The sequence below is a fragment of the Salvelinus fontinalis genome, chromosome 2 (assembly GCF_029448725.1).
Source record: "Salvelinus fontinalis isolate EN_2023a chromosome 2, ASM2944872v1, whole genome shotgun sequence".
Taxonomy (NCBI): domain Eukaryota; kingdom Metazoa; phylum Chordata; class Actinopteri; order Salmoniformes; family Salmonidae; genus Salvelinus; species Salvelinus fontinalis.
In genome coordinates this window covers 7,778,835-7,805,283 of record NC_074666.1, presented here as the reverse complement: position 1 = coordinate 7,805,283, position 26,449 = coordinate 7,778,835, and the positions used below count along the sequence as shown (strand labels likewise).

At 42.5% G+C, this 26,449-nt stretch overlaps 2 protein-coding genes and 1 non-coding gene across 3 annotated transcripts; 1 reads left to right on the top strand and 2 right to left on the bottom strand.

Moving 5' to 3' along the window:
* Position 1: 1 nt before the first annotated feature.
* On the bottom strand, positions 2 to 11,624 carry LOC129811075 (MORN repeat-containing protein 5-like). The gene is made up of 5 exons (XM_055862229.1): positions 11,134 to 11,624; positions 10,785 to 10,932; positions 10,025 to 10,136; positions 9,666 to 9,797; positions 2 to 1,436 (listed from the first exon to the last, which is right to left on the bottom strand). Exons 1-5 carry the CDS (start codon positions 11,178 to 11,180, stop codon positions 1,357 to 1,359), a joined length of 519 nt encoding a protein of 172 aa, XP_055718204.1. The 5' UTR covers positions 11,181 to 11,624; the 3' UTR covers positions 2 to 1,356.
* A 5,427-nt stretch (positions 11,625 to 17,051) lies between these two features.
* LOC129811063 (NADH dehydrogenase [ubiquinone] 1 alpha subcomplex subunit 8-like) lies at positions 17,052 to 21,114 on the top strand. Its single transcript, XM_055862186.1, has 4 exons — positions 17,052 to 17,199; positions 18,143 to 18,306; positions 19,902 to 20,067; positions 20,682 to 21,114. The coding sequence occupies exons 1-4, from the start codon at positions 17,149 to 17,151 to the stop codon at positions 20,817 to 20,819; spliced, it is 519 nt and encodes a 172-aa protein (XP_055718161.1). The 5' UTR covers positions 17,052 to 17,148; the 3' UTR covers positions 20,820 to 21,114.
* Positions 20,174 to 20,249, bottom strand: trnai-uau (transfer RNA isoleucine (anticodon UAU)). Its single transcript has one exon. It is a non-coding gene; the product is annotated as a tRNA-Ile (tRNA).
* Positions 21,115 to 26,449: the final 5,335 nt, after the last annotated feature.

Genomic DNA, 26,449 nt, shown 5'->3' with positions numbered 1-26,449 from the left:
ATTGACTTTAAAATGTGACATTTTTATTTTTTCAGTTGGACCACAACAATTTGATGTAAGCACTTTAACCTCCTTATACCAAACAATTAATAAAGGACACACGCACACAGAGGAGCCAATTTAAAAATAGATCTTGAAATATGAAATCTGTGTTAGAGGTTAAGTGATCCTGGATAACTGTGTCTGCACATGCTACGCTATATGCATCATGCATTGTACATTTTTATAGGCCTCGGAGTTATTCTGGTGTGTTTGAATTTTCCTTAAGCCTGGGTTTGCCTGGTTGTGTGTGTGCGTGCGAGTGTGCCCGGCGCGGGGTAGGAAGCAATCACAGGCCGATGGCTGTGCTAGTGAGCGCTTCATGGGTCAGTGTGTGCAGTAATAACTACTCTCCTCTCTTTCTCCACCGCTCTGCTGCTGATTCCTCCCGCGAGCCCAGCGGAGCGCCATCACAGACAGGAAGTCACTGTCAGGCTGCATCATGAGATTGATCCCCTACTCTGGGTTCTGTTTCAAAGGGCAGCTCTCGCTGAGGCAGACATAACGTCTCACTCAGAATATATGCTTGTCTGTCTGTACAAAAACACACAAATGTAAAACCCTCAAAATCGAACATGCATAAAACTATAGAGATATGCCCCCCAAAAATACAGCATTATAGTAGAAAATACAATTACCGGAGCCAAAGCCTTATATTGAGATTTCTTTCTATAGTTGAATGCATGTTCGATTTTGGGGTTTAGAATTTTGGTGTGTTTTTGTACAGACAGACAAGATATCTCAATATAAGACTACAACTGGAACAAAGCCTATAACAACTGTATATTATGCTGGTGGATATAGTGCACGTATAACAGGAAGTCATCTCTCATGTTGATTTGCATCCATTAGGCTGCTACCTGCAGTCTTTCAGGACACTTGAGAGAACAATCTGACACTGATTACACTGGCAGCACAACCATTTTAGCACCATGCAGAGAATTAAAAGGACAAACATTACACGTAAACAAATGGCTTTACAAGTTACAAATCCAAAATGTTTTTTTCCTCATTCTGCATGACAATGTTTGAAGCGTTAGCATCTTTTTCGATCTTTATCACGTTTCATTTCAGTATAGGCTGGCTACATTACATGCGCCTCGCTGTGTTTTTCTGCATTTGAAATAAACCTACTGATGTTTTTTATACATCTGTTAAAATCATACATATTTATAATAACGAAAATGTGGAATATTCCATATTTCACTAAATATTATTCACAGGTAGCCTATACAGTTAAACATTCCATAAATTAGCTGCCTTTAACTCAGCAGCTGCTCAGGCCCCTCAACTCAATGTCCAGCTCTGAAATTCAGCCTAGTTGTCAGGTGAATGTCCAACGATCTCATCCCAGCTCTTCCGACAAGTGGACACAATCCACTCCCGTTCATAGTCATCTGCAGGAAAATAAATAGATTTTCAGAATAATCAAGTAAGACCATGAAGGTCAGAATAAAGCAACAACCTTTTAAAACACGTTTTAAACATACAATTACTCTAACTGAAAGAGTATAAAGAAATAATTTATTCTAATAGTTCATTAAATAAAATTGTAATGTTAAAATGTGATCGAGGAAGACGAAATAAAGACACTGGACTGGATGCATATAATTATATCAGAGCTTTTGAAATGGACACATTCAACTCAATAACCATTTACATCGCAGTGAAAAATCAGGGTAACAATTAGGAGAAAATAACTTCTTAGTGGTACTTCAACCACCAATAAATCACCCAAAAAATGAACGACAATTTTAACAAGGATGACTCGACTACCAAAACTGCGGATAATATAGTGTTTTTCATAGTTAAAACTGAAATTACTTGATAATTGCAGAGCAAGAGGTAGCTTCTCTGCACGGACTGAATCGGAGTGTCGCAGCTGCACACACTTGAGAGCTCATCTGGGGGAACAGTGTGCGCTGGGCCCATTGTTGGGCACAGGTCTGAAGCTCTAGCCTGATTGTTTGTAATTGCCTGCGATAGCCCCAGCCACTCCAAGTCGCCTCTCTCGCCACTCTACCTGGCGCGCGCGTTCAGAAATAGAAATCACAGTTGGGAACGGGCCACGGTCTGCTCCATGCACCACGGTAACTGCATGCGAGAACCAGCCTATCCACCCTTTTTGTCACGTTGTGTTGCCTCCCCCCTTCTCAACAAACGGAGGTCAGCGTCAAAAAGGTCATTTCATCACTATTTTAAACCAATGAATACCACTGCACCGGTTTCTGCCTGTTGCGAGGTCTTGTAGAGCTGCAATTAGGCCTTCCGTTTCTCCGAGCGCGTATGGTAATGAGATAGAATTCACACATTTTCATATGCTGTAATTTGCCCTGGATTGTGATCGTTCACAGAGTGTTTAAAAGTCACTCCTACTTTAATACAATTCTATTTGAGGGCACAGGTGGCCACCATGGTTCGGAAGCAATCTGAAATAAAATGTAAATTGTGTACACTTAACATACACTTCATGTGTTTTTAAATTGTTACTGTGGTCGTCTTATTTAAACCCTGCAATAAAGCCTTCTATAATGAGCGTTTAGGGACATTCATTTGGAATGTATTAATTCTTGCAAAAAATAATTTAGCCTACACACTTTAGTTTTTTATAAGAAAATAAAATCCTAAATGTCTTCCAAAAAATATTATCCAACAGATCCAAATAAGTGGTTGTATTGTTTGATTCATTTATCGACACATGACTGTCATGAAATAAAATATGATAAAAGTTTTTTTTTTTTTATGATTGGGAACACTGTAATCTAGCTGTAGGCTATATTGCCTGTTACATATAACTTGTGGAATAGACACCGGCTGGAATGCGCTTTTAACCAATCAGCATTCAGAATTAGACCCACCCGTTGTATAATGCATATCAATTAGCACATCATAAACATGACATTGTTGCTACAAATATTGTCTTGTTGGTGAACCACTTTTCTCCTACCTTTCCCTCTAGCCCCCCGGACGTTTGCTGCTGGCCATTAACTGGATATCAACTAATTCCCCAAACTCTCTCACAAAGAGGCTCCGAGCAGTGGTGTACATGGTGCGGTGGGGAAACGATAATGGCTCCTTGTTAAAACATGTTTATCTTAATCCTTAAAATACACTCCAAGGGAAAAGTGTTTCCTGCCAACTAATGCAGAAGCAACACTTTTTAAAGTGTTAAATTAACTTAATGGCTGTCAGATCACCTTGACCAATAGACTTAACATTACTTAATGCTGCCAGTTGGTTACTTGGGCTAATACTGGAGTATGGTTGACATTGGAGTTGTCATGATTCTGGGGGAGTCTATTTGTTGAAATTTAAATAATTATTGATTCATGTACTGCATTGTCGAGCGACCTGCCACATAAGCATTTCACTGTACCTTTTATACCTGCTGTAAACTGTGTATGTGATGAATATAATTTGAATTAGGATTGTAGAGGAGATGGTTTCAGGAAAGAACATAATGTGATATTACAGTAAACGTGAACATGATGACCTGAACCCAGTGATATTACAGTAAACATGAACACGATGACCTGAACCCAGTGCTATTACAGTAAACATGAAGACAATGACCTGAACCCAGTGATATTACAGTAAACATGAACACGATGACCTGAACCCAGTGATATTACAGTAAACATGAACATGATGACCTGAACCCAGTGCTATTACAGTAAACATGAACACGATGACCTGAACCCAGTGCTATTACAGTAAACATGAAGACACTGACCTGAACCCAGTGATATTACAGTAAACATGAACACGATGACCTGAACCCAGTGCTATTACAGTAAACATGAACATGATGACCTGAACCCAGTGCTATTACAGTAAACATGAACATGATGACCTGAACCCAGTGCTATTACAGTAAACATGAACATGATGACCTGAACCCAGTGCTATTACAGTAAACATGAACACGATGACCTGAACCCAGTGCTATTACAGTAAACATGAACACGATGACCTGAACCCAGTGCTATTACAGTAAATATGAACACGATGACCTGAACCCAGTGATATTACAGTAAACATGAACACGATGACCTGAACCCAGTGATATTACAGTAAACATGAACACGATGACCTGAACCCAGTGCTATTACAGTAAACATGAACATGATGACCTGAACCCAATGCTATTACAGTAAACATGAACATGATGACCTGAACCCAGTGATATTACAGTAAACATGAACACGATGACCTGAACCCAGTGCTATTACAGTAAACATGAACACGATGACCTGAACCCAGTGCTATTACAGTAAATATGAAGACACTGACCTGAACCCAGTGATATTACAGTAAACATGAACATGATGACCTGAACCCAGTGCTATTACAGTAAACATGAACACGATGACCTGAACCCAGTGCTATTACAGTAAACATGAACATGATGACCTGAACCCAATGCTATTACAGTAAACATGAACATGATGACCTGAACCCAGTGATATTACAGTAAACATGAACACGATGACCTGAACCCAGTGCTATTACAGTAAACATGAACACGATGACCTGAACCCAGTGCTATTACAGTAAATATGAAGACACTGACCTGAACCCAGTGATATTACAGTAAACATGAACATGATGACCTGAACCCAGTGCTATTACAGTAAATATGAAGACACTGACCTGAACCCAGTGCTATTACAGTAAATATGAAGACACTGACCTGAACCCAGTGCTATTACAGTAAATATGAAGACACTGACCTGAACCCAGTGCTATTACAGTAAATATGAAGACACTGACCTGAACCCAGTGATATTACAGTAAACATGAACACGCTGATTATATCTGTTTGAAAAGGCTTCAGCTTGTCTGCGTCCCAAATGGCACAAGCCCCCATCAGGCTCCGGTCAAAAGTAGTGCACTATATAGTGAATAGGGGTGCCATTTTGGGAACACACCTCGACTCACAACCAAGTGGCAGTAGCTCAAACCAGGGCTGTTTTCCTTGGCAGAGGGATGTTTTGAATGTGAACCCTTACGACTTTCAAAAGAAGTTATTCCAGAAACAGGAAACTGCAACAAACAATGTGGCAATAGGGTTCCTGACCACTTGTAGGGCTGCTCCTGCTCGATGCCAGGGTGAACAACAGAAAATTACAGACAAACATAAATACCAGTGGTGGAAAAAGTACCCAATTGTCATACTTGAGTAAAAGTAAAGATAGCTAAATAGAAAATTACTCAAATAAAAGGGTAGTCACCCAGTAAAATACTACTTGAGTAAAAGTCTAAAAGTATTTGGTTTTAAATATACTTAAGTATCAAAAGTAAATGTAAAATTGCTAAAACATACTTAAGTATTGAAAGTAAAAGTAAAATTATAATTAATTTCAAATGCTCTATATTAAACAAACCAGACGGTACCATTTCATTTTTTATATTGATGGATAGCCAGGGGCACACTCCAACACACAATTTACAAACAAAGTATTTGTGTTTAGTGAGATCAGAGGCAATTGCGATGACCAGGGATGTTTTCTTGAAAAGTGCGTGAATTGGACCATTTTCCTGCTAGCCATGCAAAATGTAACGAGTACTTTTGGCTGTCAGGGAAAATGTATGGATTAAAAAGTACATTATTTTCTTTAGGGATGTAGAAAAAGTTGTCAAAAATATAAATAGTAAAGTAAAGTACAGATACCCCCAAGAACTACTTAAGTAGCACTTTAAAGTATTTTTTACTTAAGTACTTTACACTACAGATAGATAGTTTTGTGCTGATAGGACTGTGCAGAGATGTAGTGTGTATCAGCTCAATCTGTTCCTGTATTCCACTATTCACTCTGTTCAGTTTGTAGCATATATTGTGTGATGGATGATGCACTCTATGTATCTCTGGAATTAAAAAGCTGTTTAAATAGGTTATCCATAAAAGCTCTTGTATAGCTTGAGAAATTCAAGCATGTCAGTTGATCAGGCAGCAGTGGGCTCCATGTGGCGTTGGTTGGCAGGAAGGTGGTGGAAGTAAGACACACCTTACTTCCACCCGCGCCACTTCTCCACTCCCCCGACTGGACCAACCTCAGAGTGGTTGGGTCTAGTCCAGATGACCCATTTCACCTCATCTCTCCTCAGCTGGGCTGCTGCTGTGAAGACTCAGAGATTCTTCCTCAGGGCTTCTTCCTTCCATCTGCTTTTGTGCTTCTTTTCATGTCTTGGCCCAAAGCCTGGGCATTTCCCTGACCCTTCCTGCCTGGCCCAGCATCGCTCTAGTCTGAGGGCCATGCTCCCCCTTCCCCCTGCACACATCCCTTCTTCTGTCCTCTTCCACAGCGGTGACTGCACTCTTTCCTCTCCTCCTCAAAACACATGGTTCCCACAGGGAGAGCAGTTCCTCTCAATGTCCAGTTAGTGCCGGGACCCTCTGCTCTTCTCCTTCCTGGATGGAAGCCATTTGCATTAAATTCTGTCTTCACACCCATTTTGACAGACATACCTTCAACCTCTCAGAGATGAACATAGATCCAGAGGACACAGTGTGTTCCTCATCACGTCATGTGACGAGGCCCAATGATCCTTCTTGTGCGTGCGGTTCCTCACACACACAGACACACACTGGCTGTCTATTGAAAGCTTATATGCATATTTCATTTACATTTTTTCACTATATTAGTTCCTAGGTAAGGGCTAACAGAAATAGAGCATCAAGGGTATGATAATGGATCTGAGGGGTATATTAAAGCAATAAATATACGGCCAATAATATACCACGGTTAAGTGCTGTTCTTAGGCACGACGCAACGTGGAAAAGGAATGTCTTTCCACAAACCCCTGAGGTGCCTTATTGCTATTATAAACTGATTACCAACATATTTAGAACAGTAAAAATACATGTTTTATCATACCCGTGGTATGCTTTCAGACAATCAGCATTCAGGGCTCGAACCACCCAGTTTATAAAGGTGGTTTTGAATGGCTGACATTTCATCCCTGATAGTAGCTGTAATACCCAAGGCCGTCTGCGGTATACTGCTAAACCAATCAAAGATTTCCTGTAGAAAAATGCCCTACCAATACGCAGTACAAACAGCAGACACCAAATGAATCTGAATCCAATGATTGGAACAACTCTATTTTACAGCGCCTCCTCTTTTCTCCTTCAACACTACCTTCCTCCCCTCCGTTTCATTGGTCAATACCAGAACTGTTATGAAGGAAAAAATCTGAACATATTTCTTATTGCACATGTTCAGGACATCTGTTCAGGATATGCATCTCTTTGTCTGTTTTTGTCTGTCTGTTGTCTATATACAAAAATGAGATTTGCATGCTCCAGATCAAGCAGTGATTAATATGAGGACACTCATCTGTATCATGTTGCGTGTGGTTACTCTAGACAGGGTTTACCAAACTATACTCTGGCTAGTACATCATACACCCCTGCCTGTCTGTCATGGTCTGGCTGGAACCCCTAGTAAATCCTAAACCACTGCCTGTCTGTCATGGTCTGGCTGGGACCACTAGTAAATCCTAAACCACTGCCTGTCTGTCATGGTCTGGCTGGGACCACTAGTAAATCATAAACCACTGCCTGTCTGTCATGGTCTGGCTGGGACCACTAGTAAATCCTAAACCCCTGCCTGTCTGTCATGGTCTGGCTGGAACCCCTAGTAAATCCTAAACCACTGCCTGTCTGTCATGGTCTGGCTGGGACCACTAGTAAATCCTAAACCACTGCCTGTCTGTCATGGTCTGGCTGGGACCACTAGTAAATCATAAACCACTGCCTGTCTGTCATGGTCTGGCTGGGACCACTAGTAAATCCTAAACCACTGCCTGTCTGTCATGGTCTGGCTGGGACCACTAGTAAATCCTAAACCACTGCCTGTGTCATGGTCTGGCTGGGACCACTAGTAAATCCTAAACCACTGCCTGTCTGTCATGGTCTGGCTAGGACCACTAGTAAATCATAAACCACTGCCTGTCTGTCATGGTCTGGCTGGGACCACTAGTAAATCCTAAACCACTGCCTGTCTGTCATGGTCTGACTGGGACCACTAGTAAATCCTAAACCACTGCCTGTCTGTCATGGTCTGGCTGGGACCACTAGTAAATCCTAAACCACTGCCTGTCTGTCATGGTCTGGCTGGGACCACTAGTAAATCCTAAACCACTGCCTGTCTGTCATGGTCTGGCTGGGACCACTAGTAAATCCTAAACCACTGCCTGTCTGTCATGGTCTGGCTGGGACCACTAGTAAATCCTAAACCACTGCCTGTGTCATGGTCTGGCTGGGACCACTAGTAAATCCTAAACCACTGCCTGTCTGTCATGGTCTGGCTGGGACCACTAGTAAATCCTAAACCACTGCCTGCCTGTCATGGTCTGGCTGGAACCCCTAGTAAATCCTAAACCACTGCCTGTCTGTCATGGTCTGGCTGGAACCTCTAGTAAATCTGGGACCACTAGTAAATCTGGGACCACTAGTAAATCCTAAACCACTGCCTGCCTGTCAGTCAGTGATCATCCACATACACACACCTGTATTTGTGGCAGGCTGATCAAAGGCAGTCATAAATATACACTTTCATATCATATTTTGTATTTTATTTTGTGTGTGTGTGTATATACTCTAAGCCTATACACTCACTGTTTCCAAATAATGCCGGCTTAGCTGCAACCCATGGCAAGAGATAGAATATAGTGTGGCTATTATTTCACAAGACAGACGATGACATCACAGCTGGGCTGTCTCCCATAGATACACCCCCATCCATCCCATTCACAGAGAGACGATTAGATCCAGAACCGTTCGTAATCCATGACATTGTCTGGTGATGCAAAAACGATGAAAAACTGGCTATTGGAATTCCTATCTCAAAACCTGACAGACCTCGTTGCCTTCAAATCAAAGAACCCACATTGAGCACTCAATGGGAGGAAAAAAATGTGTTTAAAATTTTCCCTTTGAAAACAAAACTAAAATGACTGCAGTGGAGAGGCATGCTTGGCTGAGAGGACTACAGATGATGAGTTATAGGGTAATAAGGCTGCCTCAGCAAAGTATCTGCCTGCAATAATCTTACATTAGAGAATGTGGGCAATCCGTTTATACTATTTTATCAGTTTCTAATATCAAATGTTTCCCAGGTGGCTAGAGCTTACTGATGGGATAATAATTGCCATGAACATTATAATAAAGCAGGGGTGCAACTTTCGCTGGGGATGAGGCACACCGTTGCCTCGTTTTGTACTACATTCTAAAATTGCATCTTTGTCCCCCCCAGTTTTATCATTGGAATGTGATACAAAACAACGAAACTGTGTGCTTTAAGGCCATGTGGACGCCTCTGAGTGGTCGGGTAACCTGTTTAGGGTGTTTATCCAATTGGATTTAAAAAATATATATAAATAAAGTTATGTCCCCCCCCACTTCTAAAATCAAAGTTGCACACCCCTGTGATAAAGGAATGAGGCCCAAAAATATGATAAGTTAAGATAAAAGACAAAGTCAAACTCAGTACTGGAAAATTGGAGGTTACTGCGCACTCTAATGAGCCGGAGGTCAGAAATATATGTGATACAATACGCCTGGATCTGTTTTCACACTCAGTGTCAAAACCTTGAAGTGAGCTCCAACAGTCTCTTCTCACCTGCGTTCCGCAGGAAGTGATGCTCATAGTCAGTGATAACCCTGGTGTTGGGGTCGTAGAAGCCGTCCCCACAGTCATAGCAGCCATCTGGGATGACACGCGGCGGGTCCAGGTCTGTCAGCTGAGACTCCCCTGCCAGGACAGATAGACAGTGATTGGTCAAGTCTTGAGACAAACAATAAAAAACAAGGTGACTGAATTTGACAAAAAATACAGATTGTGTTAAAAACCATTGAGATAATATGTTCTATCCCATTGCTATGGTATTGAGACTGAATAGATTATTATCATAATACTTTAGGATTTAGTCTGCTTGTAAAAACGGTAGATTTTCATAAAAATAGAAGTGCATGTTTTACCTGCAGGTTTGAGTCCATTGCACCTCTCAGTGTAGAACTGTCTGTCATAACCATCACAGAACTCCCAGTCCTTCTCCTGGTACTCCAGCCCATCAGAGAAGGTATACTTTCCCTGTGGATGAAACACTTTGTAGTTTCAGTGATGAAACCTTGTAGTATCCTGCAACAAACTGTCTTTATTTAGTCATAAACTTGAAAGTTGTATCTAATGGCAAATAAGGGATATTAGGGGGAAAAAACAGACACACTTTTCACCACTTCAATTCTGTTTGGATTGGGGAATTACATTTCACCACAACATAGGCCTAAGTATGTCAATATGGTTGAATAGTCTTTAATCGTGCATCCTTTGTTGAGAGATCTATGTTCCATATCCCGTGGAGTTTTTACCATGAAACAAAGAGAGGTCTGAGCTGGATGGGAGTGAGGTGTGTTTGGTCATGGGCTTGCTAAACCTAGATCATGTCTAATGGACCGCAGTAATCATGATAATAATCGAACTGGTTACTATTATGGCTGAGATACGCATGAATGAACGGTTGACCAAAAAGGAATGTCTTTCCTGTGTGGAACATGCAGAGAGCACATGTTGGAGGAGAAGTATGGAAACGGAATAACTGCGACAATGAATGTGAATGATTGCTAAAGGGGACCAGATGTAATGCCCACTATAACCAATGCGAAACACATTCCCACACACACATAGACCTACACAGGCATGAAGGTGCACACAGACAATCACAGAAAGTATGCTACACACCTGTTTAGATATCCCTTTCTCCCAAGTTCCTTCATATTTGCTTCCATTTGGAAAATAGAGAACACCTTTTCCATGGAACATGCCATCCTTCATATCCCCAACATATCTTGTCTCTGTGGGGAATTTATACTCTCCTTCTCCCTCCATCCTGAGAAACAGAGCAAAGGACATAGCTAATTCACCAGTGGTGAGATGATAAGAACATTGGACTTCAACTTGTGCCAGAACTGGTGCAAGCTAGCTAGCTACCCACTACTGCTAAAGTAAGCTAGCTAACGTTGTCACATTACACTTTGACACATAGAAGTTTTGCAAACTGGCCTATGGCAAAAAATTGTTATTGATTTACCTGCCATTCTTGAAGGCTCCAGTGTAACTGCTACCTGTGAACTCCATATTTGCTATTTTATGAAGTTACAATGAAAAACAGAGGTTAGCTTAGCTAACGGCTGTCTGGTTTCTGCAGCAAGCAGGTTGTTTGACAACGTCGCAATGGAAACGGGAAGCTAGTGCCGTGTCTCTTTTTTTCAAATTTCACCACATGAAGTGTATTATGATAAAAGACTAGCATGTTGTTTCTTGTCTTAGAAAATAATACGCCTTGAAAACACAATACTTGAATCCAATGTTCCCTCTAAACTGCCGGCGGCTGCGCAGCTCCCCATGGACTGCAGCGCAGAAGAAAAACGAGATTGAATTTTACTCAACTTTCTTGAGTTTCCCCCATTAGTTAACACTATCAAGTCAACGTTTCCCTTTAATGTGGGAATGGTGATCGAATCAACACAATATTAGACACTTTCAACGCAACATACCGAAAGAAAACGAACTATGCAAGACTTAGTATGCAAAACTAACTATGTGCAAATAGACCATTGCCATATATGGATTTGTGCCGTTCACTTGGAGCTGGACTGTTTTACAGCATGAGTGTCAGGATTATAATGGCTTTGAAATCAAAGCAAGAGTTGCATGTAGCCAGGTGTGTACATTTGTTCATAGTGTAACGACCCTGGGTTTATAAGCGCGGAAATCGACTCTGTAGTTAGAGATTGCTATTGTGGCACAGTCGCTATTGCTGCACAGCTCGCCGGACTTCGGGCTAGAAGGTCGAGGGTTCGAGACCTGCTCCCTGCTGTTTCATTACACTGGTGTCAAAAGTGATCGGACCTTGCATCCACGACAGTGCGTGTGCTTGGCCGGTGAGCGCGTTCCTGTAAAACGTAGAGTCGCAAGCTAGCGCGAGGACGCGCTCTTTGAATGGAGGGAGTAGTGTAACGACCCTGGCTTTATAAGCGCGTGCTTTTGCGGCACAGTCCGGCGCGCCGGACCTCGGGCTTAGAAGGTCGACGGTTCGAGACCTGCTCCCTGCTGTTTCATTACAATATTCTTTGACAGTTAGTGAGTTATTAGCCCAGTTAAAACTAATTTGTAGTCAGCAATGTGGGAGTGATTGCTTCCTACAAGAGCACAAACCGTGTACACTTCTAGACATATTTGAAAAGTGAGTCCATTAAGGAGCTTTTTTTTTTGTCTTAAAGGGGCAATGTTGTATTTTGAGAAAGGCTTGAATAAGCTAAGTAGCCAATAGGCAGAGGGTAGCATAATTTGTCTGGTTCTCTGTAATAATGGTATGGGAATAACAATGAATTTTATTTTGTAAAGTGATTTCTTGCGTCAAACAACACAACAACATTTTCAGGCACCTTGTCTGAAGGACAAGTGCATTAACAGGTTAATGTCAAGCCCTGCATGTTTTTTCAAAAGTCTCATGGGATGTAGGCCTACATTGAACACCACATATTGGCTGTTACTGTAGGCTGAATGATAGAACCTCTTTTTATATTAAAATGTAATGTGAAGCATTTCCTCCATTGTTTTTTATGGTAGGCCACTCTGGTAAGCCTACCTATATTATGATCAAATAGCCACATTAGCTTAATTGGCCACAGTTAAACAACACATTAAAGCGGGTACAACCTCAGTGTTCACAGTAAATGTGCCGGAAGTTGCATAGAAATTTCACAAGGTTCAAGTTTGCGCTCAGCAGACCTGAAATGTGCTCAGTGCTTGAGACAATACAAGTACCACACGTCCACACAACGTGGGGAGCTCTAGGGGTCTGCCTCTCATCAAGTTGTTGTTGTAAATTAATCATTTTGAAAGTAACCGTCCCAAGTCCTTAATAAAACTTTTAGAATATCCACCTGTAGCAAGCCAAGTGTTTGTGTTGTCCAATTGACATGGGTAGGTCAGACCATATCGTTTTTTGGTTAGGGTTAGGCTTAGCTAAAATACTGTACTTCATCTAGCTTCAACTAAAAGCCATCAGTTCCCAGAAACCATCATTGTCACCACACCCGGGCCTCCAGCCATACCAATTCAGGCTCGGGCCCTACCTTTTGGGGGGGGGGGGGGGGTCAACATTCTAACAGCCTAATAATAAATACAATCTCAAACAGTATTTGGTTGTGTTTATGGAGGTCTTAACATTAATACGAAAGAAAATGTATTTCAAAGAACACAATAGGATTGTATACATACAGTCTATATATAGTATATATACAGTGTACTATCTATAGTTATATACAGTATTTAGCTGGTATTTATACACTTTCAAATTATACTTACTTTGTGATTGAGTGGCTGACACATTAAATCTGTTAGGTTTTTTTTAGGTTGGGAGGGGCACGAACTCTGATCTTGCAGGGGGTCCACAGAAATTGCAGTACACCACTGAATACAGATTGCTGTATTTCATGCAATATCGAGCAATAAAGAGCTGAAATGGCTCATGTTTTCTTTGTTTCTTTTAAACAGTGAGGATTTCTACACTCTTGTATAAAATGAAGTTATCTAATAAAACAAATGATAAGAGATTTCTGTTTTGAAGCCACTGCACATACATTTCTGAACCCGTCTACCATTGTAAAATAAACACACCTTAATGCAGGGGTGTCAAACTCAATTTCAATTAAGACCTAGACAACCAAGTGAGGGGAGTTCCTTACTAATTAGTGACATTAATTCATCAATCAAGTACAAGGGAGGAGAGAAATCCTGAAGACACTCGGCCCTCCGTGAAATGAGTTTGACAAATGTGCCTTAATGCATACTTTTACATATTATGTGAACTTAACACACACAAAATCTTATATATATATATATATGAAGATTTTCCTTAAAGTATAATTACTAATGTTACTGCCCACACTATAACAAATACTGTACATACTTAATTAAATACATGTAATTTAAACAATTTATTTGAATACTGTAGGATTTCATTCATTCCTATGGAGGACTGCTCCTAGTGGTCAGAAAGGAAAAACGTTTTTCCACCATTCATTTTTCCCATAGGGGATTTTAGGAACTCTTAAAATAAGGGCTGTGTTTCGTGTAGGCTTACACTGGCGTGACGTTTCGATAACCGTGTAAATCTATCTCGGACAAGGTGACCTTCATCAATATATTTGCCTGTATTTACCCCCCAAAAATGAAACGCTAGTTAGCTGCTAATGTGGCTATCATACATAACTACAAATGCCATGATGCTCTGGATGAGACTGCCGAATCGAGGCAAAGGTAAGAATCTCTGGATTAACTATCTAATGTTAACTAAATTTAGTCATTCATAAATTGACAATTCTGTGAACTGTCTTGGGCAAGTTTTAAATTGACACAATACCTGTTAGCAAATGAGTCAGCTAAAGATCAGGTGCAGGAGTTTGCAGTGATTTGTAGTCTTGCATGATGTCTACTTTTATGCTAACTAGCATTTTAAAATCTGAGCGTAAATAGAACAAAATATATTGATAAAAATCACCTTGTTATAGAGATTTACATGGTTATCAAAACATCACGCCAGGGTAAGCTTACACAAAACACAGCCCTTATTTTAAGTGTTTCTAAAATCCGTGATGGGAAAAAATCAATGGTGAAAAAACGATTGGAACCGTATACCCATAACCTAGCGGTTCCAATCGTTTTTTCACCATAATTTTTTTTGTTATGGGTATTATGACACGTACACTGTGGGGCTCTATATGGCAGCTGGTAGCTTCAAAGCATCCACACAGCACCAGCAAAGCAATGTTTATATAAACTCAGCAAAAAAATAAACATCCCTATATGGAACATTTCTGGGATCTTTTATTTCAGCTCATGAAACATGTGACACGGAATACTTTACATGTTGCATTTATATTTTTGTTCAGTGTATACATATATACATATACATATTTGTTTTAATGTTTCACACGTTTCTGGAATTTATACAATTGTAGAAGCTAAAGAACAAAAAAAATCCCACAGCATTTCATTTATGAATATACAATTTGGCCAAGAGAATAAATTACATTTTATTTTTATGGAATTACTGCGTTCAGGTTAGCTCCAGCCTGGGCTGGATTGCATTGCCTGCTGGGTAGGCTCCCTGTGCAAGGTTACGAGCAGCTAAATACTCTCTTCAAGTCGAAACGGTCTGCTAGTTTTTAATTAAACTGCCTTTGTCATCAACATGTTAGGCTAGCTAATGCTAAATCAGCCCATTGGATTCAATGAAAATGCGATACATAGAGTTGGGGAGTAGCTGCCGGAAGTGTTGTGGAATCCAATAGGCTGCTTTAGCATTCACTAGCATAGCATGCTGATGAAAAAGGCAGTTTAATTTAAAACTAGCAGCATTTCAATCTTCTCGATTTCGTTACTTGTTGTAAATGAGAACTTGTTCTCAACTAGCTTACCTGGTTAAATAAAGGTGAAATAAATAAATAATGGAATAATTAGGAGTATAGAAAAACCTTCCATCCCTGAATTGAGGATTGTTATCAAGCCATATCCCTTGTCTGTCATCACAGTGAAAACATATTGGCATAGGACCGTTTCAATTTGAAGGAAAACTAAACTTCAAGTTGAGTTTTTGGCTAACGAGCAGCCAGATAAGCTTGGATCCATTGGTCCCAAGTGGCTCTCTCTGAGATTGTCATGTAATCAAAACCCTGGTAGGCACTCAAGGACCTCACCCCGCCAGCTTCAATAAGCAGCGGAATCCCCAGATAAAACAGGTTAGGGTAAACCGTGTTTCGGTTGTCCCTTTCTGTTGTGTACGGAGACAAAGCACCATCCTACCCAGTGCCCTGCATTATTCCCGTCCAGAGCGTTTTCGACCTCACCAATACCAGTCCGGGCCCGAATCAAGTCTATGGCATTCTGCCATGGGAAGTCCTGATATTCTCCCATGGCCCTATTGAGAGAAGTAATCCCTGTCAGCATCCTAAACTCTATTTGATCAAACATAATCCTCAGCCTGATTGAGACTTCAATTGAGGACATCAACCACCCGAGCCACTGCCTGTTCACACCGCTAACGTCCAGAAGGCGAGGTCAGTACAGGTGCATCAAAGTTGGGACCGAAAGACTGAAAAAGTCATCAGACTGCCAAACAGCAATCACACACTCAGCGAGGCTGCTGCCTACATTGAGACCCAATCACTGGCCACTTTAATAAATGGATCACTAGTCACTTTATACAATGCCACTCTAAATAATGTCACTTTAATAATGTTTACATATCTTACATTACATATGACATGTATATACTCTATTTTATACCATCTATTGCACCTTGCCTATGCCGCTTGGCCATCGCTCATCCATATACTTACATGTACATATTCTCATTCACCCCTTTAGATTTGTGTGTATTAGGTAGTTGTTGGGGAATTGTTAGATTACTTGTTAGATATTACTGCACTGTCGGAACTAGAAGCACAAGCATTTCGCTACACTCATCTGCTAACCATGTGTATGTGACAAATACAATGTTATTTGACTTGACAGATAGTGGCACCTAAATAGTACAGTTGGTGGAAATCCTGCCCAGTCTGTTGGCCTGTCCAAACTCGTGCCAGGAAGTACCACACATTGAGCACATTGTCTCTGGTAAAGTCTATCTCCTGGCTTGCTTGATGCAGGGTCCTCCTGTCCTGAGTTAAGCAGGAGTGATATATCCTCCAGACGTCAGGATTGTGATAGCCAACACCATCAGGTTGAGGATTGCTTGACCTGTTCAAGGCGACAAAACTAAATGGATTAACGCCACCGGGGTGTTCTATCTCCAATTAAAAAGGAAACCAATCGTAAGACAAACAAGTTACCTCAGTGTTTAAATCAGTGTAAACCACAGTATCTTTGGTGTTATTCTTTCGGTTTCTACACGTCATTGAAATGCGTTTCAAACCTGTGGACATGCGCAATGCACTCACTGACCTTCCTTGTGCGGCCTCGTCCAGTAGCTAAACGAGGACCTTGATTGTATATTACATTGTTCTTTCATTTTGATTAATCTGACAGAAACCGGACCATGCCGGGTTCGGTGGAGGTTCCCACTTTCAATGACTTGAATGTTGAGGAGGTAAGAACGAGTCGTAACGTTGAGAAACAATCTGGTTAGCAATGCTAGCAAAGTTAACTAAATCAGCAATCCAACTGGAGCTAGCATAGCAGGCTATTGTTAGCTAGCAAGCTTGTTAAATACTGGCTTTCCAACAAGGTTACTAGCTTTCGTTTGCTAGGTGTCGTGTTGATTGCAAAGTATTGCATAGATTGCGATACCATCAGCTAACGTTACTTGCTGTGATCTGGAAGTAAAAGATTCATGTTAAAAGATTAATGCTAGCAAACGTTAGTTAGGTACTATAACTTAGCGTTTAATTTATGTAGGGCAGTCCCTGTTTGGGACAGCTACAGCTGTTACTAAAAAAACATGTTGTGATACCTAGCAAGCTTGCTAACTCTATGATCATGAAAGTGATTTTATGCGTTCTAGCTAGCTAGCTATTTGGTTTAATTTAATTCCTCTCCCTCAAGTTGTCTCACATCAAAATGTATTTTTGGCTAGCTGTCAATCGGTTATGATATTTAGCCTGTCCTTGAGTGCATTTACAGGGCAACTTCAGTTGGCCTACAACAAGAATAGAGTTGATGTTTGGGGCGCATCTGAAGACAACGATATAATGTTGTGATTTGTATTCTGAGTAATACGTTTTGAACGGAATAAAATGAGACCTGTAAGAAATAGGAGGTCGTGCCCCTCTGATTGCCGTTATCAAAAGCACTGATGTACTTTACCTAATCTCCCCATTCCAAATACTAGTACACCAGATTTATGCTCTCAAAAAGTAATGTTTTTTTTCCAAAGATAGCATATCTGACAATGTTCACCTTTGGCTTTTGTCATTATATTTGTCTGTTTAGGGTTTGATATTGACGTAGGCTATACACTTGTCTATATACAGTATATTTGTCCTTGTTGAGTAGTGTCTGTCGAGTCTCATTCTGCCCTCGCCCCTGTGTAGATCAGTGTGTCATCTGCGGTGCTGAAGGGAGCTGCCCACCACTACGGCTCACAGTGTGACAAGGCCAACAAGGAGTTCATGCTCTGTCGCTGGGAGGAGAAGGACCCTAGGAAGTGTCTGAACGAAGGGAGGAAAGTCAACGAGTGTGCACTTAACTTCTTCAGGTAGGTAATCATAGTGTTGACTGACTATTAAACACCCACATGAAAAATGTTGGTCTGTTTCACATGAGCCACTTTAAGGCTGTTTTAGCATCATTAAGGACCAGTAATAGTTGTGATGACATGATATAAGATCTTAAGCCTGCATGTGTTTCCACAACAGAAATTGAAAAGATGTGAACCCTTGCCAGGACTCTGCTGTATGTTTACTGTATGAAACAGCTGATCCACATCCAGCAGCTTTTGCTGAACTTCGCTGTCTGCCGTTTTCGATTCATGGTTTTGTCAACAGTTTTCAGCCGAATAAAGCCTCAACCTGGGTGTTTTTATATGGCAGTTACAACAGGGTGAATAGATTTCAACTTAAAGCATACAGTTTCCATTTCACTTCTGTTCTGCAACTGACCAATACGAGTCAAGAGAGTGGTAGGCCAGCTATATGCTGTCTGTCTGTCAGACATGGGATATTAATGCAAAATAAAGGAAACACCAACCTAGTGTCTTAATATGGCGTTGGGCCAGAACAGCTTTAATGGAACTCTTGGAGGGATGCGACATCATTCTTCCACAAGAAATTCCATCATTTGGTGTTTCGTTGATGGTGGTGGAAAAAGTTCTTATGCACCGCTTCTGAATCTTCCATAAGTGTTCAATTGGGTTGATATCTGGTGACTGAGATGGCCACGGCTTATGGTTTTCATGGGTTGTCTCACTGTGGGGGTTGACGGGCGGTTTTGTTTACAGAAGGCCGCTGTGCATTAATAACACCTATTAATGCCGGACACACAGGCACATACCTTTGCAGTGACTGGTATCTGTGAATTGGGCTGGGTTTGACATGCAGGCTTGCCCTGTGTAAGGTCCACAAATAAAACCCCACTTCCAAAGCAGGAACAAATAAACAGTTCTGGTCCCAGATGTAAACACAGGCTGAGTGGTCAAAGATGGCATTATTGTAATGGTACAAGGTTTTGTCAAACTTGTAATTACAACTGGTTGTTTATTCTTTTGGAGGTCCTACACCTACCTTAAAGTGGTACCTTGCCCATATTTAAAAAGGTCAACTAACATAGGGCTAGCTAGATAGTAATTTTTATTTTTTTTAATCCAGGATCATAACAGTATGTAGTATGTACTCAAGTGTTAATTTGACCATAAGAAAGCCAACTCTTGTCCAGCATGTAGGGAAAGTGATACATTTAGAGCTCACTTCAGTTGCCTGGGTGAGATGGTGGACATTTTGTCAACAGCCTATGCTCCTTAAAAGAACCGAGGGCTTAAATAAGTAAATAGATGCCTGGGGAAGGGATTCTGTCTGAATTGTCACCTTAGTGGCGGAGCGGTCTAAGGCGCAGCGTCTCAGTGCTAGAGGTGTCACTACAGACTCTGGTTCGATCCCAGGCTGTATCACAACCGGCCGTGATTGGGAGTCCCATAGGGCGGTGCACAAGTCGCCCAGCGTCGTCCTGGTTAGGGGAGGGTTTGTCCGGGGTAGGCAGTCATCGTAAAATAAGACTTTTTTCTTAAATGTCTTGCCTAGTTAAATGAAATAACAACAACAGTGTGCTAATCAGATGTTTCCTTGATGTTTCCTCCAGGCAGATAAAGGGGAGCTGTGCTGAGTCCTTCACAGAGTACTGGACCTGCCTGGACTACTCCAACCTGGCGGAGCTGCGGCAGTGCCGCAAGCAACAGCAGGCCTTTGACAGTTGTGTGCAGGACAAGCTGGGCTGGGAGAGACCCAACCTGGGAGAATTGTCCAAGGTGAGGCCCTTTAAACTATTACCAGAAGGACAAGTCGGCTCATTTAGTAGACGCAGAGCGACATAACAGAAGTGAGTCCACACATTTTTCATATTTTTTTTTTTACTGGACCCTCGTGGGAATTGAACCCACAACCCTGGTGTTATAAGCGCCATGCTCTACCAACTGAGCCACATGGGACCGCTCTGCTGCTCCCAGACATCATCTTTCAATAAAGATTTGGGTGATTCAATTAAAAGATCATGTTTGGGACCAACAAAACAATGATCGAACATTCTCTATGTATTGGACCTTCATTTTGTCCAACTCCTGTTTATTATGGATGTTTAAAACCCTCTCCCATTCTCTTACCTATACTACCTGCGGGTTGGTTCTCTCCATTTGCCTCTGTCCTCCATCAGCGGTGCAAATGTTAGGTATACAGTACTCTCTCACATTTGAAAACAGCTTCAAGCCTGTTGACACAGATCTTCATTGAACCAATATGCTTTCTCTTTTACCAGCAAAACATTCACTTGTGTTCTTAGTACAGGTCTACAAACCAGTCTACCTGCTCCCCGTCTCCTCTCCACTGTGGATTTATTTAACGTTTCGGCACATGTGTTTCTCTTCAGGTGACAAAGGTGGACACCTCTCGTCCCCTTCCTGAGAATGCTTACCACTCGCGACCCCGGCCAGAGCCCAACCCTGTGATCGAGGGCCAGCTGCAGCCAGCCAAGCACGGCAGCAGACTCTTCTTCTGGAGCTGGTAAAGGGTAATCTTCCCAGCCTCCGCCCCAATCCTCACCTTAACCATTAGTGGGGGGGGATGCAAAACTAGGGGCAACTTCACCCTACACCGGAAGGCAGTACTCCAGATCCTATCCCATCAAGCCTGCTGTCTTGTCCAGTACAGCACACCCACCATCATCAGACCTGGTTGGACAGAAAGGGACGTCTGTGTGCACCAGCCATCGTCACATCTCCTGTCCCTATGTTGTAGAAATGATCATGAATGAACAAAAACTACTTGTGTTTATTGTTGTGAAATAAATACTAAATATTGAAGTTGTTTAGAAATCTCTTGTCTGGTAGTTAGAATGTTACACATCGGTTTTAAAGGGAATGTTCAGCTGAAATGTCTTGTATTTTTGCGTTTGGTTCAAAAGACTCAAGGAAATGTATTTTCTACAAACTGTAGGAGATCATTGATTTAAGTTATGATTTTGCAGACAGGAACAGTGTCTGTCTCCCCCACTTGAAATCCTGGAGTGTAGTCATCCTCTACTGTATTGTTGGGTTCAGGGTCAGTACCCATGAGCACCGTCCAGTTTCCTCCTGTTCTCCCTGCTCACTTCCTCCCTGAGACCTCGAGGATGGTCCTGGGAAGACAGACAGGGTCAGTTCAAAGACAGTCTGCATCCCAAATTGCACCCTATTCTCTATATAGTGCACTACTTTTGACCAGATCCCTGGAGTGCCATTTGGGACGAAGCATCAGAGTCGTATAGAGAGAAGGCTGTTGATATCCACACATTGTCTGACAAAGAAACTGTCTAACGAGTATTGGAACTGGCCTCAAAGGTTCTCAATTAAACTTTATTGTCCCCACAGGGAAATCACCATATTACTCTGACCCTGTAGTGTACTCTTTACTAAAATGTTAACAAGCATAAGGCCTTTGTTTGTTTAGTGATTCCTGATGTATTTGTATATTATAAAGGGTTAGGGTTATAAGGGTGTAAATCTAAAACAAATCAAATTGTATTTGTCACATGCTCCAAATACAACAGGTGTAGTAGACCTTACAGTGAAATGCTTACTTACAAGACCTTAACCAACAATGCAGTTTAAAGAAAGTGTTAAGTAAAAAATAAAAAACAATTCCAAACAGCAATGGAGTCTGAGATATGTCAGTGCAGTGTATAGTCTGAGATATGTCAGTGCAGTGTATAGTCTGAGATATGTCAGTGCAGTGTATAGTCTGAGATATGCCAGTGCAGTGTATAGTCTGAGATATGTCAGTGCAGTGTATAGTCTGAGATATGTCAGTGCAGTGTATAGTCTGAGATATGTCAGTGCAGTGTATAGTGTGAGATATGTCAGTGCAGTGTATAGTGTGAGATATGTCAGTGCAGTGTATAGTGTGAGATATGTCAGTGCAGTGTATAGTCTGAGAAATGTCAGTGCAGTGTATAGTCTGAGAAATGTCAGTGCAGTGTATAGTCTGAGAAATGTCAGTGCAGTGTATAGTCTGAGAAATGTCAGTGCAGTGTATAGTCTGAGAAATGTCAGTGCAGTGTATAGTCTGAGAAATGTCAGTGCAGTGTATAGTCTGAGAAATGTCAGTGCAGTGTATAGTCTGAGAAATGTCAGTGCAGTGTATAGTCTGAGAAATGTCAGTGCAGTGTATAGTCTGAGAAATGTCAGTGCAGTGTATAGTCTGAGAAATGTCAGTGCAGTGTATAGTCTGAGAAATGTCAGTGCAGTGTATAGTCTGAGAAATGTCAGTGCAGTGTATAGTCTGAGATATGTCAGTGCAGTGTATAGTCTGAGATATGTCAGTGCAGTGTATAGTCTGAGATATGTCAGTGCAGTGTATAGTCTGATGTCAGTGCTGTGTATAGTCTGAGATATGTCAGTGCAGTGTATTGTCAGAGGTCCTTGGAAGGGGGAGAGGCAGGGCTGCCTGTTGCTGCCAGGAATACAGAAGCTTCAACCTATTTCCTCGGTAGTGCACTACTGTTTCTTTTGTATTTGATCATCAGTCTTAAGTAGTGAGGACATCCAGTCACTGGACATTCTGGAGATTTATCTCACAGCCTCTTCGTCCTCTATATAACAGCCTCTCTGTCCTCTATAAAACAGCCTCTTCGTCCTCTATATAACAGCCTCTCTGTCCGCTATAAAACAGCCTCTTCATCCTCTATAAAACAGCCTCTCCGTCCTCTATAAAATAGCCTCTCTGTCCTCTAAAACCAAATCACAGATGAGATTGATCCCATTGAATTTAGAAGACTTCAACAAAGGAGACATTACTGTGATAGCTACATTCCTATCCTCTCCTGAAAAGAGAAACTCAATTGTAAGAGGGCTGATTGTCTTCTGTAGAAATCCCCTGAAGATCCCCTGAGATGTGGTCTCTGGTCTGTCCCGGTGGCTCGTGCAGGAAGCGTCTGACAGCGGTGGTCCTGACCTGGGTGATGTGCAGCGGGATGGAGGGGATGAAGGGGAAGGGGTTTGAGAGGTGATGGAGTGGCAGAAGGCAGGGCCTGCCTGCGTGTGGTGGGCAGAGGAGTTGAGGGGGGAGTCCAGTGGCTCTAGTAGAGGGGGGTGGGTCTAGTGGCTCGTGGCAGGCCTGGCTCAGAGCCCCTCAGGAAAAAGGGAGGCCACCAACAGTTGAATTTGACCTGCTGCAGGAAGCCCACTCTGGCAGAGGAAAGAAATACAGCTCAGGATTTTCTCAAAGCAACAGCCCGCTTGGGACAGTAGACCGCAGTGCTAAAACACTTCAACTAATTAACCTTCCCCAACTGTCAATATTCCCATTGTTCAGCCCACCACTTTGACAGAATCAAATTCAATATTTGAAGTGGCGGTGGCTCGTGGGTACAAACAGTCAGCTGCTGCCCAAATGGTTTTAATCTCACAGTCATCAGGTCCTCTTGTGTTGGAGAACTATGAGGTGTCAAAGGAACTATTTTCATAACCACTGTGTCTTTTCCCTATTTAGTGTTTTGGTATAGCTGAATATCCTTCATTGTTAGTTGTAGTAATGCTCCCTCAAAATCCTTCTTTAGTCAAGGCAATCACCTAGATTTTTTGGCAGTTCTTGATTGCTTTTAGCTATGAGGGTGTTGAATCAATCAAAATGCAAATGAGTTTGTCTTAGAAATCTGTCTTGTCTTGCAAATATGCCAAAAAAGCATCAATGCTATTATGAACCTCGTCGAGCAGACCTATTGGATTTGTTTATCCTCTAGTCCTCTGTTGAGCTCTCTGTTCCGTACATGGCTTGACTTCTGCTTTAATGTTTCTTCTCAACATGGTCTTGCCTGCTTTGAACTCCCATGCAGGTTGTACTTAATACCCAGTCTGACTCTGCCACTCATGGGAGTTGTCATTTTGTAGAGTACAAAGAGATCTGGGACTGGAAGTCACTCCCCAGATCCCCACCAGTCTAGTCTAAATAAGCCCTGGACTAGTCTTCTCTCTCTCTCTTGTTAAACCCAGACCTGGGTTCAAATAATATTTGAAATAATTTCATATACCTACACTGTGCTTGATTAAGCTTGTCTGTTGTAATGAAGCCAATAGAAAAGTTCCAAAAGGGCAAATCCAGCCAATCAGGTACTCCAGTAAGGCTAAAGCCAAACTCTCCGTATTTTAAATAGTATTTGAACCCAGGTCTGGTTAAGCCAACAGAGAGAGAGTTGCATTGCTCTCCTCCGTATGTCTTTCAACTGAAGTTAGAAAAATCCTGGCACATTTCTGGAGTAATGCAAAACATGTTCCATAACATGAACATGATTAGCAGAGGAAGAATTCTTGCATTTTAATGGGATTACTGTCATGTGTTTGACATGAGGGACCTATTCTACAAACCCCACACAACCACCACAACCTCTGGTGTCCTGCCTGAGCAATTATAGAAATCAGGGCACCAAGGAACAGTTTAGGCCAACATAGAAAGCTGTTTCTTTCCTTAGTTTCCCTCCCAACTTCTCTAATCTACCCGGAGGCCTCTTGGAATGAATTCATTTGGCAAGTTAATGTTTTTCGGCCAGATATCAACATTTCAAAGTATTGTCATTTCAGGGTCCTTTTAAAGGTGGCTGAATATGCAGATTCATATTGTGTGTCTAAATGCCGCATAAATGAAATAATTACTCACTAGGCTACCTGCCACCCTGTAAAGAGGGAATCATAGAGGATGACAGAACCTTTTTAAAGTGACAGAATCATTGTTTTGCATTCCAGTGGCTTTACACTTCAAATACGCCTTTTCAAATGCCTATGAATGGTTTGGTTAAGCTAACATTTAATAACTGCTGTGTGTGTGTTTTAGTGAGCGAGGTGTTAGCAGGGCAAAGACAAGACAGCGCATGTGAGCTCTCTCTCACCCCACAGCGCGGGGGAACAGGGGAACCAGGGGAACCACTACTTCAAGGTCTCAGAGCAAGTGACGTCATCGATTGAAAAGCTATTAGCGCGCACCACCATTAACTAGATAGCCATTTCACATCCGTTACAGACGCAGCCAGGTGACCCTCTGATGATGCAGCCAGGTGACCCTCTAATGACGCAGCCAGGTGACCCTCTAATGACGCAGCCAGGTAACCCTTTAATGACGCAGCCAGGTGACCCTCTGATGACGCAGCCAGTTGGCCCTCTGATGACGCAGCCAGGTGACCCTCTAATGACGCAGCCAGGTGACCCTCTAATGACGCAGCCAGGTGGCCCTCTGATGACGCAGCCATGTGGCCCTCTGATGACGCAGCCAGTTGGCCCTCTGATGACGCAGCCTGTTGGCCCTCTGATGACGCAGCCAGTTGGCCCTCTGATGACGCAGCCAGGTGACCCTCTAATGACGCAGCCAGGTGACCCTCTAATGACGCAGCCAGGTGGCCCTCTGATGACGCAGCCAGGTGGCCCTCTGATGACGCAGCCAGTTGGCCCTCTGATGACGCAGCCTGTTGGCCCTCTGATGACGCAGCCAGGTGACTCTCTGATGACGCAGCCAGGTGACCCTCTGATGACGCAGCCAGGTGACCCTCTAATGACGCAGCCAGGTGACCCTCTAATGACGCAGCCAGGTGACTCTCTGATGATGCAGCCAATTGGCCCTCTGATGACGCAGCCAGGTGACTCTCTGATGACGCAGCCAGGTGACCCTCTAATGACGCAGCCAGTTGGCCCTCTGATGATGCAGCCAGGTGACTCTCTGATGACGCAGCCAGGTGACCCTCTAATGACGCAGCCAGGTGACTCTCTGATGATGCAGCCAATTGGCCCTCTGATGACGCAGCCAGGTGACCCTCTAATGACGCAGCCAGGTGACCCTCTGATGATGCAGCCAGTTGGCCCTCTGATGACGCAGCCAGGTGACTCTGATGACGCAGCCAGGTGGTCCTCTGATGACGCAGCCTGTTGGCCCTCTGATGACGCAGCCAGGTGACTCTCTGATGACTCAGCCAGGTGACCCTCTGATGACGCAGCCAGGTGACCCTCTGATGACGCAGCCAGGTGACTCTGATGACGCAGCCAGGTGACCCTCTAATGACGCAGCCAGGTGACTCTCTGATGATGCAGCCAGTTGGCCCTCTGATGACGCAGCCAGGTGACTCTCTGAAGACGCAGCCAGGTGGCCCTCTGATGACGCAGCCAGGTGACTCTGATGACG